Source organism: Clinocottus analis, unplaced genomic scaffold (assembly GCF_023055335.1).
Source record: "Clinocottus analis isolate CAN_PGR_092001 unplaced genomic scaffold, fCliAna1.0.p SCAF_16, whole genome shotgun sequence".
Lineage (NCBI taxonomy): Eukaryota > Metazoa > Chordata > Actinopteri > Perciformes > Cottidae > Clinocottus > Clinocottus analis.
This window is the reverse complement of record NW_027175887.1, coordinates 15320950-15335017: the sequence shown is the minus strand read 5'-3', so window position 1 is coordinate 15335017 and position 14068 is coordinate 15320950. Positions and strand designations below refer to the sequence as shown.

General features: G+C 48.4%; 1 protein-coding gene across 1 annotated transcript; it reads left to right on the top strand.

Annotated features, from left to right (window-relative positions):
- Nucleotides 1-1271: 1271 nt before the first annotated feature.
- Nucleotides 1272-8643, top strand: lfng (LFNG O-fucosylpeptide 3-beta-N-acetylglucosaminyltransferase). The gene is made up of 8 exons (XM_068579259.1): nucleotides 1272-1804; nucleotides 5571-5619; nucleotides 5759-5861; nucleotides 5947-6100; nucleotides 6200-6285; nucleotides 6457-6622; nucleotides 6925-7010; nucleotides 7105-8643. The coding sequence occupies exons 1-8, from the start codon at nucleotides 1373-1375 to the stop codon at nucleotides 7169-7171; spliced, it is 1143 nt and encodes a 380-aa protein (XP_068435360.1). The 5' UTR covers nucleotides 1272-1372; the 3' UTR covers nucleotides 7172-8643.
- Nucleotides 8644-14068: the final 5425 nt, after the last annotated feature.

Genomic DNA, 14068 nt, shown 5'->3' with positions numbered 1-14068 from the left:
CGCTGATATGATCCAGAGGGCGAAATCAAGCACTTTGTGGTGTTTATTTGTGGGTTCGCGGGCCCTTTGGTGAGGAAGTGGGCTCCTCTGAAGACGCTGGGTTCAATCCAGCGGTTATGTCGGATGAAGCGGCGTCAAAGACTTTCTGTGGAGGCTGATATAAACTGAACAGAGAGAGAGAGAGAGAGAGAGAGAGAGGTTGGAGCTGATGCACAACCGGACATTTTACACAGCTGACATTGTCCAAAGGGCCAAAAAGAGTTTCTGAGGTGCGACGAATGCCCGGCGAGAAAGAGGCGGTTGGTGGACGGGAGAAGAATGGAGGCCGTGGAGACGTCCCCCTCTGCCTGGTTTCCTGCGCTCGCCTTTAGACGCCTTTCTGTGCACAGTTTTTAAAGAGGCACAAAGGGCCGTGTCAGCGGCGACAAAGCGCCGAGGTAACTTATGTCCCGCACGTCCCCAGAATGAGAACGAATCAAACACCTGCAGCGGAAAACACGTTGACTTCTCTTGCTGAAGGTCTGACTCGGCCTCAGCGTGTATTTTCGAGTATTTCATCCAAAAGAAGTCTGGGTCAATCATCGGTGTTTTCGGCAGGCTTTTTCCATGTCGCGCCAAGTCGGAAGACATTTTGTTTGACGCTAAACGCTCTCGGCGGCGGCGGCGAGGGTTACCGAGGCTCCACCTGCCGCACGCCGGTCTCTAAATGGACTCTCGGGCCTTCTGGTCGGCCTCCCTCACCCGCGACCAGACGGCGCTCGGATGTGAGAGCCAGAATTTGAATAGCAAGTGTTTTCAGGAATGGCCAACTGTTCAGAGTCGTCACGAGGTCAGCGCGGAACAATAGAGCCGTCTCTCCGCTGAACACCCGGCTGAATCCAAATAGCTTCAACTCGAAGAAAAGAAGAAAAAAATATAATAATTGGAAATTTTGATCTGGTGGATTTAAAACATTTTTTTTTTGGTCTCACTGCTTTTCCTTCAGGCACAATTATTTAAACACACATATCCTCGTGACCACCTGCAGCTTTTTATCTCTGGGTTTCACTTCTTTTATCTCTGTTAAAGCCAAACTGAACTCTGCATAACACACACACACACACACACACACACACACACACACACACACACACGCACGCACGCCGTGACCACGCCCCATGTCTGAGTCACTGGCTGGCATGCTGCATTCAAGCCCCGCCCACGGGGCGTGGCCAGCGTGGAGCTGATATATTTCCTCCCGTAACAAAGTGCCTACTTGCGATTCAGAGATGCGCGCGGACGGAAGTGTCCGCCCTGTCGAGCTCTATTGAGAAGAAACACACCGTATGGACCGCGCACTGGGGATTGTTTTAAACTTTTAAAACGTGTAACCATGTTGTCCAACAGTAACCAGAAGACGGCCCTGTCCGTGGGCAGCGCCGCGAGCCTCTGCCTGCTGCTGCTGCTGCTGGTCGCCGTGCAGCATCACCGCGTCCAGGTGCGGGACGACGGGCGCGCGGGGCACGCCGGGACGCGCTCCCCGCTCCAGGACGCCGCCGCTGCGCAGGAGGAGCAGCAGAAGGACGCGCAGACCAAGCAGGGCTTCTCGGCGTACTTCACCAAACTGACCCGGGCGCGCAGGGACGTGGAGAAGCCCGCGCGCTCCTCCTCCTCCTCCTCTTCCTCCGCGTCCGGCGCCGACGCGCCTCCGGCCGAGGACATCGGCGCGCACGACGTCTTCATCGCGGTGAAGACCACCAAGAAGTTCCATCAGTCCAGGCTGAACCTGCTGCTGGACACGTGGATCTCCAGGAACGTGCAACAGGTAAAAGGAAAATGACTGAAATGCAGTGTTTAATTCTTACGGTGCAGGGGGGGGGGGAGAGTGTGTTTTGTGGGCTGCAGAGCTGGACAATAAGCGGTGCAGGTGATGCCCCGTCTGATGGCCGCTCACAGTGCTGCATTGTCCCCGGATGACACCCCGGAACAGCCTCCCATCGCCATGCTAACCGCGCTGCATCTCGGCTCCTGACACTTTTTTTTAATTCTCCTCTGAGTGATGTCCCTGTGAGCGGAGGGAGCACTTTCAGGACTCCCACTTCTCCCTCTCTCAGCCCCCCCTCTCTCTCCCTCTCTATTATCCCTCCTCTCTTTGGGTGTCCCTGTGAATGCCCCCCCCCCCCCCACCCCCCTCCTCCTCCCTCTCCCCAGTGCAATGGATGCCTCACAGCACCGACTCCGGCGCTGTCCCCCTTCCCAGCACTAACAAAGCGTCTTTCTGATGAGGGAAAGAAAGGCTTTCCCCAGCCCCTTGTCTCCCCTCTCTCCATGGGAACGTGGGAGCCGAGTCTGGGTCAAGCTCACTGGAGGGATGCAGGAAGAAGAGAAAGAAAACGGGGGGCTTCGCTGAAGGGGACGCCTGGGACAAAGGGGTGCATCTATAGGCCAGTTAGTGCGGCACGCTGAGTGTGAAAATGTGGCCTTGAGAACCAAGCTCCTTCTTTTTTTTTAAAAAAAAAAAGGCCGCACAAAGACGCCCACGGCTGTAACGTGCAGGAAACGCCGGCTATTCACACTGATTTTATCCGGCACCCAGATGTGCTTTTTCAAAAGTCCTTTTAATTTGCCCCGGGCGCCGTCACGGGGTCAGGGTGTTGAGCTTCTCCTCCCTGGTGGAGATTGAGGGAAGAGGGGGAGGGGTTGAGAGGTTTAATGTCAGTAAAATTGTCAAGATAACACGCTGTCACACGTTAATGCGCCGCAACATCTGCTTGGACGCCAGTCGACCGTGCTAATTGCTTGTAATCAGTGCGCTGGATGATGTTAGTGAACCCCATCCAGCAGCGCTAACAGCAGCGCTAACAGCAGGGCTGGCGGTGGCGGGCAGCTGGCGGGGTGGCTGTGTTGGTGGACAAAAAACAAAAAAAAAAAGGAGGACAGAGCGGGCCCACAATGCAAAGAGGGAGTTCCTGGAGGAAGGGTGCCAGGTGGTCAGGAGAGACGGGACAAAGGACGGCCCTAATGCCGGCCATATGATGCTCCGGGTTCCCACCATGTACATATGGCTGTCCTCGGAGCTCGGGGTGGATTCTCACGCTCAGCTGATGGGACATCTGTGGAGTTTGGACCATTTTGTAGCATCACACACACGAGGGACGGAAAGTTTTATTCATACAAAACGCAGATTTAAAAAAAAAAAAAAAAAGACTTGTTGTGCTGTTTGCTCTTTTCCGGCCAAAGGGAGACGTCTGCAGCTCGGATGCAGATGGAGCTTCTGTCTGCTGTTTACATGAGAACAGAGAGGGAAGATTATCTCTGCCATCGGCGTGTTGACACAATAGTGCCGGTGGCCTATCCTTAATCTTTGAGCCCATTCACAGCCTAAATAGCATCTCTGTAGAAGGTTTACCCTTTTGAGGCTTTTCTAAATGCCAGACCCGATTCATCTGAAACAGAAGGCCTCTTTTTCAGCAACATTTTTTCTTGGTTTAAAAAAAAAACAACCTTTTTTAGTTTTCTATCAACCGCCCTCGAGCTACATAACTCTGTACTGAGAGCCGGGCTCGTAAAAACTCAAAGTGGATCACGATTATTCCGGCTCCGGGTGAGCCGGTCGGCGGCAAATCGATTGTTAAAACTGGCACGTATGCGGCCTGCTGAAGACAGCAGCTGGCACCGGCGTCACCGCGCTGCCTCTCTCTTCAGGAGCAGGAGAATGAGACGCCGCACTCGACAGAAAATGGTCAGAAAGTGAGTGTGTGTGTGTCACCGGAGAGGACAGATGGTTTCATGATGTGACTAATATGTGCACGCCATTGACTCCATCCTGTACAGGCGGTGGGACAAATAACTTGTCCTGATGAAATGGGCTACAAAGGCCTTGGATCAGAAAGAGGGGGGGGGGGGGGCAGTCTGATGCCCTTCCTTCCCGTGGAGCTGGAGTCAGCCATCCAGGCACCGCGCTCGGCTCAGACGGCACCGTGCCGGCCTTCCTGCGGTCGGGAGTGCAGCAGCTCTCATCTCCCTCCTCTTATCTCTGCTTCACACACACACACACACACACACACCGCCATCTGTTTTTTTTTCTTGTGTGTGTTGTTGCTGTGAATTAGTATTCTGTGAAAGTAACTGTTCTATTTAAGTTTCAGTTGAGAAACAAAGACAGAGAGGGGAAAAAAAGAGAAGAAAAAGCCTTCCCAGGGAGGTTTCTCTCTCTCTCTTTAGTTAACTCCTGCAGCTGTATGCAAATGCTGGCAAACATATTTAGAATTTACCCAGTGGAGACTTTACCCAGCATGAAAACTCACAGCATTGTTCTATTCAAGAGGCTCCGGCCGTGTACGTGGCCCTGAAGAGGAGGAGGAGGAGGAGGAGGAGGAGGAGGGTGGGCAGGATGGGGTTGTGAAGAGAGGGAGGGTGAATGGCCACACACGGTTTTCAATTTACTAATCAGCAGTGAGATTCCTCCCTCCCTCCCTCTCTTTCTGTCAGTGCCCTGGCCGCTCTGGCAGCTGCCTCAGCGATTAGGCCGTCCATTCAGCGGCTTTAAAGCCAACAGCGGCCGCCTCAGATCTCTTCTCCGCTGGAAACCCGCCGCTCTTCCTCCTTAAACGAATAGTACGAGCTCACGACTTCAGCGTGGAGCCAAAACATCTGCTTCCACCAACCGCTCGGTGCTTTTGTTCCCCCCACGCCCCGAAAAGAGGAAAACCGGAGTCTTTTCACGTTGCGGTAGCTCCTCGTGGTTGACACAAAGGCCCCCACCTCGCCGCCGCCGCCGCTGAGGTTTAAGGCCCCGCGACCTGGCGTGTAGAGGCACGTGGCGCAGATAAGGTAGCGTGATGTTTCGGCAGGTGCTGCCTCACCTGAGGCGGAGAGCAAACACACCGCCGAAGGCGAAGGGGGCGGGAGGGGCGACCCCTTTCATCATCGCCACCATTCAGCGGCCTGCACCTGCTCTCTGTGTGTGTGTGTGTGTGTGTGTGTGTGTGTGTGTGTGTGTGTGTGTGTGTGTGTGTGGTGGAGGCGTCATAAAGAGGAGTCTAATCCTCGCCCCCCTCCCGCTCCTTTTGTCGCTGCACTCCTTTTATGAGTAACTGCAACATTTAACAAGCGGCCTCGCGGCCGGACTCAGGACTCTGTCAGTCACACGGGAGGATTGTGTCGGTACTTTATCTGCTGTTTGCTCCAGTTTGAGCCGCATTCAACACGTTGAAGCCCGGCAGCAGGTCCGGCGAGGAGGGGGGGTACATGAATGGTGTGTGTGTGTGTGTGTGTGTGTGTGTGTGTGGGGGCGTGTGTGGGGGCGGACAGTCTGCCTCCGCCTTTGTTCTATGTCTGGGATGCTTCGGGGCGGCAGCAGAGTTGCCATGGAGAGAGTGAAACGTGGGGACAAAAGGCCTTTATCAGAGCCGGGGGTTGTTTAACTCGCTGTGTTCTCCTGCTGCATAAAAGCCACGTCGATGGATGCTAATCACACCGGATTGGATGGGACGTGAGGAAGAGGAGGAGGAGGAGGACTCTGGACACAAGGTTTTGAGTTTAAAGGCCACGGATCTGACTTCTCTCTTTGTTTGTTTGTTTGTTTACAGACGTACATCTTCACAGACGGGGAGGATGCGGAGCTCAAGAAGAAAATCGGTACGTGTCATGTCGGGAACTGAGATTCTCTTTAAACAGAAAGGCTCTCTGGATTGATTATATATATTATATATAGTATTCAAATACACAAAGCCTTCGTTCATTAATAACCGTCCTGTTTCTTTCATTCTTGCCACAGGAAGTCACGCAATCAACACAAACTGCTCCGCGGCTCACAGCCGGCAAGCTCTCTCCTGCAAGATGGCCGTGGAGTATGATAAGTTCATCGAGTCGGGGAAAAAGTGAGTACTTGACGTCTATTTAAATGATGATTTCCTTTAGTTTCAATGCACATCTCGTGGATCTGACGGTTCTCCTGTTCCTCAGGTGGTTCTGTCACGTAGACGACGACAACTACGTGAACGTGCGGACGCTGGTGAAGCACCTGTCCCAGTACCCCCACACCCAGGACATGTACATCGGTAAACCCAGTCTGGACCGGCCCATCGAGGCCACCGAGCGGCTGGGGGACAATAAGATGGTACGCGGGGGAAGAATCTCGCGTCCGCCGAGTCGGCGTTTTTCGAGATCGTTTCCGTCGGATGATCCGTCATATTGACATATTTGTGTGTCCTTCCAGAAACCCGTCAACTTCTGGTTCGCTACTGGCGGAGCGGGCTTCTGCGTGAGCCGAGGTCTGGCGCTGAAGATGAGCCCGTGGGCCAGGTGAGACACACACACACACACTCGCACACACATCCTGCGTTATCTAGCGCTCAGTCTCGAGGGTGAAAATCAGCACTGACCGAGCGTCTTTCTCTTCTTCTTCTTCTTCTTCTTCTTCTTCTTCTTCTTCTTCTTCTTCTTCTTCTTCTTCTTCTTCTTCTGTCCCTCCAGCGGCGGCCACTTCATGAACACGGCGGAGAAGATCCGCCTGCCGGACGACTGCACCATCGGCTACATCATCGAGTCGGTTCTGGGGGTTCCTCTGACCCGCAGCAACCTGTTCCACTCGCACCTGGAGAACCTGCAACAAGTGTCCCGAACGGAGATACACAAGCAGGTGAGAGACTTATTGGGTGGGTGGGTGGATGGATGCATAGATGGGTAGGTAGGTGGATGGGTAGATAGATGTATACTTTATTTATCCACATGGGTGATTAGTTTGTCACAGTAGCGAGCAACTTACATAAAAAACACAAAAAAAAACAAGAAATAAAGTGCAAAAATGCAAAGTCTGTGCAGGTATGCTGAGTCATTTGACGATAACACACGACCAATCGCCAGTATTCTTAGTGATTTAAAAATAAGTGTACATATATATATTTCTATGTTGCTCACGTTTCCCTCCCGTCTCTGTTCCAGATCACCCTAAGTTATGGGATGTTCGAAAACAAGAGTAATATCATCAATTTCAAAGGGGCTTTTCCCGTGGAGGAGGATCCATCAAGGTGAGATATTCTCCTGCTTTAAAGACTCAATGTTTCAACCCCCTTCCTCCTCTTCAACGTATCTGACTCCATCCTCCTGCTCTGTGTCTTCCAGGTTCAAGTCAGTGCACTGTCTCCTGTACCCGGACACCCCGTGGTGCCCGCCTCAGGTTGCCTTCTAAGGCGACCGCTCCCTCTTCTCATCCTCGTCCCCTCGTCGCGCCTCGGTATCTGAAAGGCGTGCGGGGACCAGCGTTTTTTTGGTGTGAGACCGCGCGGCTGCAGTGTTGTCGCTGCAGCGGTCTCTGATGGTTTTACTGGGCTGCTGTGCGGCCCGACTCGGGACTATTTCCTTCCTTCCTGTCCTGGAGCCAGGACCTCGACCCCAGCTCTCTCTCGTGGGGCAGGAAGTGTGCTTTCAGCGTTAAGCTTTGCGGGCAATCAGTCGAGCTTTGTGACGTGTATGTTGCTTGTATATGTATTCTGCAATTCTCATAGAATGTATTGACATATATTCAAGCCTGTTTGCCAGCTTCACATTAACATTTTATTGTTTTATTTGCATGCAGCTCTTTGTTTGTAGGCTTCTGTTGGCTTTTAACGCATCAATCGGCATTTCTGTCCAGATTTTTTTACTCCGATGACTCCGGACAAATGCTCTAATATGAAGATATTGTTGTGCTTTTTAAGTTAACAGTGTTATTGCTCCCATTAACTGAGCTAAGATTCCTTAATGCATCCTTTGGGGACCTAATCTGAGGTATATCAGGACTAAGCACTTTTCCCTTTGCGATATTTTTCGGGTCCATCGACCTAATTTACGTCCTTTTTAATGACATGCTTCAGATTTGTGTCCAAACTATAACAAAGAAAAGAGAAATAACCCGTCAAAATCTCTCATCTATTTGTGTTTTTTTAATATATAATAATGAGTAGGAAGAGATTTTGATTTCAGGGTTACAATCAGCTTTTTGAATCGCTTTGAAATGTTTCTTTATTTGTTGTTGTTGTTGAAAAAATTGCACAGCTGAGTTTCAAATGAGCTGATGTTTTGCTCCTGAGGAAGACGCTCTCGCCTCACACGGCCCGGCAGTGAAGAATTAGTGGAAAAAAGCAAAATCAAATGTAAAAAACGAAGGCACAAACGATTACCGCATGTGTGATTGTGAGCCGCGGCCTCTCAATAGTTTGCACAAAAGGCTGCAGAGCTTCTGCTGTCGTCAACATGAAGGTTTCCTCGTTCACACGCAGCTGCCAGGCCGGTGAGGCGAGACCTCCACGGGAGCAACATGAGTGTTTTCCACATGGAGGCGTCCGCCCCTCCGTGTCGTCCCTCACCCATATTGGGTGGTAAATGTACATGTTGATTCAGTATTGTGTACTGTGCCCTTTGGTTTTAAATGTTTAGACTGTCATGCCCTTCCCCCTCTTGTGGTTTACATCCGCTCTTCATGCCCCGGTCGTGATCTTTGTACCGCTTCGCCCTGCGCTGAGTGACTGTGGCGTTTATTCTCCAGTATCTGGAGGGTTCGAGCGGTTCATTCCCAATACTGGCTTCTCAGGGATTATGAGCTGATCCTGGTATTAACTACCATGGGACCCGCGGTGGCACCTACAACTTTGAATAAAAGTGCATAACCACTGAGAAACATTACATCTTTGGTCGTGTTTTTATTTGACTCTGTCTTCCTTTTTAATGTTCAAAACAATGTGTCTGCTTTTAGTGTCACTGGAACAGTACATGTATTCAAGCACTGTTAAGTATTTGAACTGGAGTTTCTGCTTCTCATGCTACTCCAACACTTTAATGGGTAATATTTATATAAATTTATTAGTTTCATTTAAATAACTGGAGGAAAACCTCCCCCATATGTCATATTATGACCTAACCACTGGGTTGGGAACCACTGCTATAAAGCAGCTAAAACATTTAAGGGAATATTAATATTCATTTTCTTTCATTCTGGTTGGCACTCAGACTTTGAGTATTTTAATTTTACGCTTTCCAATTATGGAAATATTGTATTATTTACTTCATTTAATTAATCTAACAGCTGTAGTGACACATTCACTGACTAAGAGTTGACATATCTGTATTGAACTTAGTTATTATACAGCAGAGTGGAGCAGCCAACAATAACACAATGGACAATGGGTCCAATCTGCTTAAAAGGAGCCAAATATAACAATAAAATGCTGCTTATGTGTCAATGAATCCATCTTATTATATAATACATGATAAAGTCACACGGTCACGAGTCCTTTTTGACCTTTGCAAAGGGTTAATAAACTCTAGGGTTACATTTTTGGTCAAATAAAATGATAATTCTGACAAAAAATGGACTAATTCTCAGCGTGAGAGTGCAGTTTAAACACGATCCTCATGCCGGCTGCACGCTGGCGGCCGGCATGAGGATCCATCACCGAAGCCTCGATGGGAGACAAATTACTGGGAGCAAACATCCCCACCACAACCACAGCGCCGCCTTCCAGGGACGCGGAGTGGGAAACACTGCCGTCTTTCATGTGTCTAAAAGCTCATGTTCACACACACACACACACACACACACACACACACACACACACACACACACACACACACACACACACACACACACACACACACGCACACATCTCTCTTCTCTCTCTGTCGACTTGTAAAATGCGTCCAATAAACCCGTGCAGAAGTTTCCAATCATACTTTATATGAAATGGAAAAATCAAAGCAGTTTAAAGTATAATAACCAAACGCTTAGAGAGAGAGAGAGAGAGAGAGAGAGAGAGAGAGAGAGAGAGAGAGAGAGAGAGAGAGAGAGAGAGAGACCTCCTCTGGCACTGCACCCATGGGAAAAAAGGGCATGTGGCTTAAGAATGACAATAAAACTGTATTATTAAACTGGCGAGCTGTGGATGTGAAAACAGTAATCAGACCTGCAGCACATTGATCCTTTCCTACAAAGAAAGATAAAGGTTTTTACACACATAACAAATCATTAAAGTGTTGGTCTAACACGCCTCTAATCCTTTAAAACTCACACATTTCATAAAATCACATCACAGAGTTAGGCGTGGGGAAATAAAGCAGGTAGTAGGAGATTTTAAAGAGCCTAACACTGTTTCCTCCCGCTCGTCTCTGATCTCTCGGTAATCCCTCAAACACACTAATCTGTCACATCTACAAGTGAAGGACTCCTTCCATGTGATTACTGCAGCCAGGAGCTTTTTCCACTGTTTATCTTCCCTTCACTTTTGCTATTGCAAACTCCACAGTTCCCATACCAGCAGCCGCAGAATAATATACACAGTGGGGCTGAGCTTTGAAGCTAACGCTAGTAGCACTTGAGACACAAAATGTGGCGTTGTGGTGACAGGTTAGTCGAGTGAATCAAGTTTTTTTCATTCATACCCAACAGGAAAAACTGCCAATTGTGTTTTTAACGTTCATATTCTTATGGCAATTTAACAAGAAAAGATACAACGTGTTGCTTAACAGCTAGCCGTTTCATGAGGCGAAGCTAACCAGCTGCTAGCTGTAGCGTTAGCTTGGCATTCAACCCGACACATGTGAAAGTGGCCTCTTCCTGTTGAACGCTATTCCTCGCAGAATGTTTGCGTCGAGGCATTAAAGTGGGTTCAGTCGTGCTTCCACATACAACTATTGTTTAAATATGATTAGACTGTAAAATAAAGACGTGACCTCTCAGCCGCTATGAGGCTCAATGTGGGTCATGTCCATCTTGGACACACAACTGTTGCACACAACTGTAGGCCTTTGTTTTATTGAAACAGGGGAGTTTTAACACAACTTCAACTTCATGAACTTGTCATGAACAGGTGTATTGGTTATATACTGGCGATATAAACACCCTTTGTTGGGCATTTTAACATGGCCGTCTATGGGGATTTACTCGCTTTTGTCGCCAGCCTCAAGTGGCCGTTAGAGGAACTGCAGTCGTGGGCTCTCAACGCGCTGTCCTCAGGTGCAACGTCTCCGGAGATGTGTCTCTCTCTCTGGAAAGACTTCTGCAGTTTCAGCTGCTTTGCATACGAGGCAGGTGAGAGATTAGAAGAACACAAACATCCAACTGCAGACGCCAGCGAGCCGTGCGCGCTGAAACACGGCTGGAGGCTGTGGCTGGTTATCTTCAAACCGATAAAGGTTCCAGTATCCAAAATGTCGATCATGTTCTGTTTGCAAAACATACAAAGTCCCGCATGACTTGCGTCTGTCTCGTTTACTTGAGGAGGGAATCTGCCCGCCGACAGTTTTTTCACCTCAGGGCGAAACCGCGTCGTCTTGTCGGCCATGCAGGTTTGAGTCCCATTTCTGCACGAGCAACAGTTTTACTTTCACTTCATGGCTGTTGCATTTAGTGTAAAGAGCACAAGGTGTCGGAGCAGAGGAGTCTGAGTCAGGTGAGATGAGATGGCTTGTTCATGCCATGGAGGCATTTAACCAGAGTCTCTTTAAGAGGCGCCTGTTGCTGGAGAGTCAATCAAACAACCACAAAGTCATGTGAAACAAGAGGCAATACATAAATATGCTAAATTAAAAAACGTTAAATGATTTATGAGAAATTACCACAAATATGCAACAAATTACTACAAATAAACATTGAAGGATCACAAACAAATGCAAAATGACTAACGGAAAACCACTAACTCAAAATAATCACTAAGAGGCGCAAAACATCTTGAAAGACTAAAAATATATTCATATTGAAACTGTCTGGTTCACAATGAGCCGTTATCGGTCGTAGAAGGATCTGTGCACAGCAGCTGCACCCTGAATGTGTGATTCATTGATTCATTGTTATTTTATGACTTGTATTATCTGTATTTCCTCTTATGTTTTACTTTGTTTGCTTTACTTTCCTGTTATTTTCCTCATTAATGTAAACTGATCAACACATACACACACAAAAATATGAAAATACTCATTCTCTGATCATATATACTGATTATACATATTGTGTGGCTCAAAGATGCCCTGCAGATCTACATGTTCATTAAAGACTATGTAAGATATTTTATGAATGTATTTGGCGACCCAAATAAAATCACCTGAACCCCCCATAAAAGAAGAAAAAAAAGCTTATGATTATTAGTCATTTTTGACACATTATCATGCAGACAGCTCTTTAAGGATGGATATCAAGGGTCTTTATTTTAGGCTTATTTTCAGGTGGCCGGACAGGAAACACTTCAATCTGTTAACGGCGTCTCCTGCTGATTACAACACAAACACCTGGGTGAGCTTTCTCGCGCCTCCGAGTGCAACATGTGAAATTTCACAACTCCGCCGAGTCGCTCTCTGTTCTTGTTTGTTTGACCGCGACTCTCAAACCGCCAGTAAGGCTGGAAACCCCCTGAGTGGGTGAGAGGGTGAGAGGGAGGGAGGGGAGCTGGACTGGATGTGGTGAAGTGTGGATGGCTGCCAGTGAGGGACATTCCTCAGAGTGCAGGGGATTACAGAGCCGCTGGCCACTCGCACATTGTCTTCATGGCTGCCCTCTGCTATATCAGTCAGTCTCCAATTAACAGGCGGCATTGTCTGCAGGATTAGGAGCGGCGGGCACAGAGGGATCTCACAGCAACTGGCCCCGGGGCCTTAATCCGGCTCAGCATGTGCTCCGAAAGTGGGGAGTTCACCATAATCCAGGTATCACGTATCCTGCTGGAGGAGGACTTGAACTCCGGTGAGAAGCAGCACTCGAGTGAAGGACTTGAAGGAATTCAGAGGAGGAGCTTTTTTTATGAAAATGTTTACTTTCAGTTGGAGGCATCACAGGAAACGATTGATTTTTTTACACATTGTTTTAAACCAAATGAAATCTTCCTGCAAAGGTCTGCACATGTTTTACAGGTTTAAACATCAAGATTTTTAACATGCCGAAAGTCAAACAATACACTGTTTATGCATGTTAAAAAGGGTCAACAGGTCAAAATAAAATGTTCACGATTCTAACTGCAGGCAGGTTTATGTATAAAACAACTTTTATTTCTAGTGTCAACACCTTTGCGTCGTGTTTAATCAGCGTAGACGGTGATCTCGTCTCAGTCGTTGGGGACCATTCCTCACCCTGCGGGTCTGTTTGCATAGGAAGAGGTCAAAGTGTGGCTTAAAGATAACAGACAGATTGTTATTTAATGAGATCCCTTCATGCATGACAGTTTACAAAGTGTTTTATGACGGTAATTTGCATCAAAGTAAAAAAAATAACTGAGTCATGATGCTCTGCAGGAAAAAAAAAATGCAAATCAGGATGCAAATGATGGAGAATGCAGATGAAAGCTCCTCCGTCCGGCTCGTCGGATGCTCTTGGGGGTTTGATGTGGGTTCAGTGCGAGTTAAGATTTACGGGCCTCACATTGTGGACGCTATTTCAGTTCCAGCAGGTCGGTGTTTGATCGTCTGTGCAACCTCAGGCGGAGATAACTCATCGCTGCTATTACAAGAAAGATGGAAAATACTTCATCTGAATCCACAAACCAGGACTCTGGTCCTTGTAAATAAAGTGTTTCTTGGATGTTTGTTGAAAACAGAACATTAATGTCCCGACTGTCAGCTTACATCATGTGGTTGAATCTCTCATGTGGTTTATTATTTTTAAAAAAAACGATGGCGGTGTACCTCCGGGGATCAAGACAAATTTTTCTTTAAAGGAACAGGAAGGAGAAACGCTTTGAGGAAGGGATGAAGCATCAGAGCGAGCAGGAGGATAAAAAAAGGAGGTGGAGAAGGAGGTGAGGACGGGGATAACCAGACAGCTCCATAAATCCTTCAAGGGGAACGAGCTCCCCCTGACTGGAGGAGCCGAGGCGAGAACAACGTGAGCGGTGAGCCTCGGACACAGCTGCCTCCCTCTGAGCCACAAAAGAGACAAACCAGGCACGCCGTGTCCCTCCCTTCTTCCTCTCTTCTTCCTCCCTTCTTCCTCTCTTCTTCCTCTCTTCTTCCTCCCTTCTTCCTCCCTTCTTCCTCCCTCCTCCCTTCTTCATCCCTTCTTCCTCCCCCGTATAAACGCACGGCAGCGACAAAGCAGCAGGACTCCCTCCAGTAATGCGTCAGTGTTTCG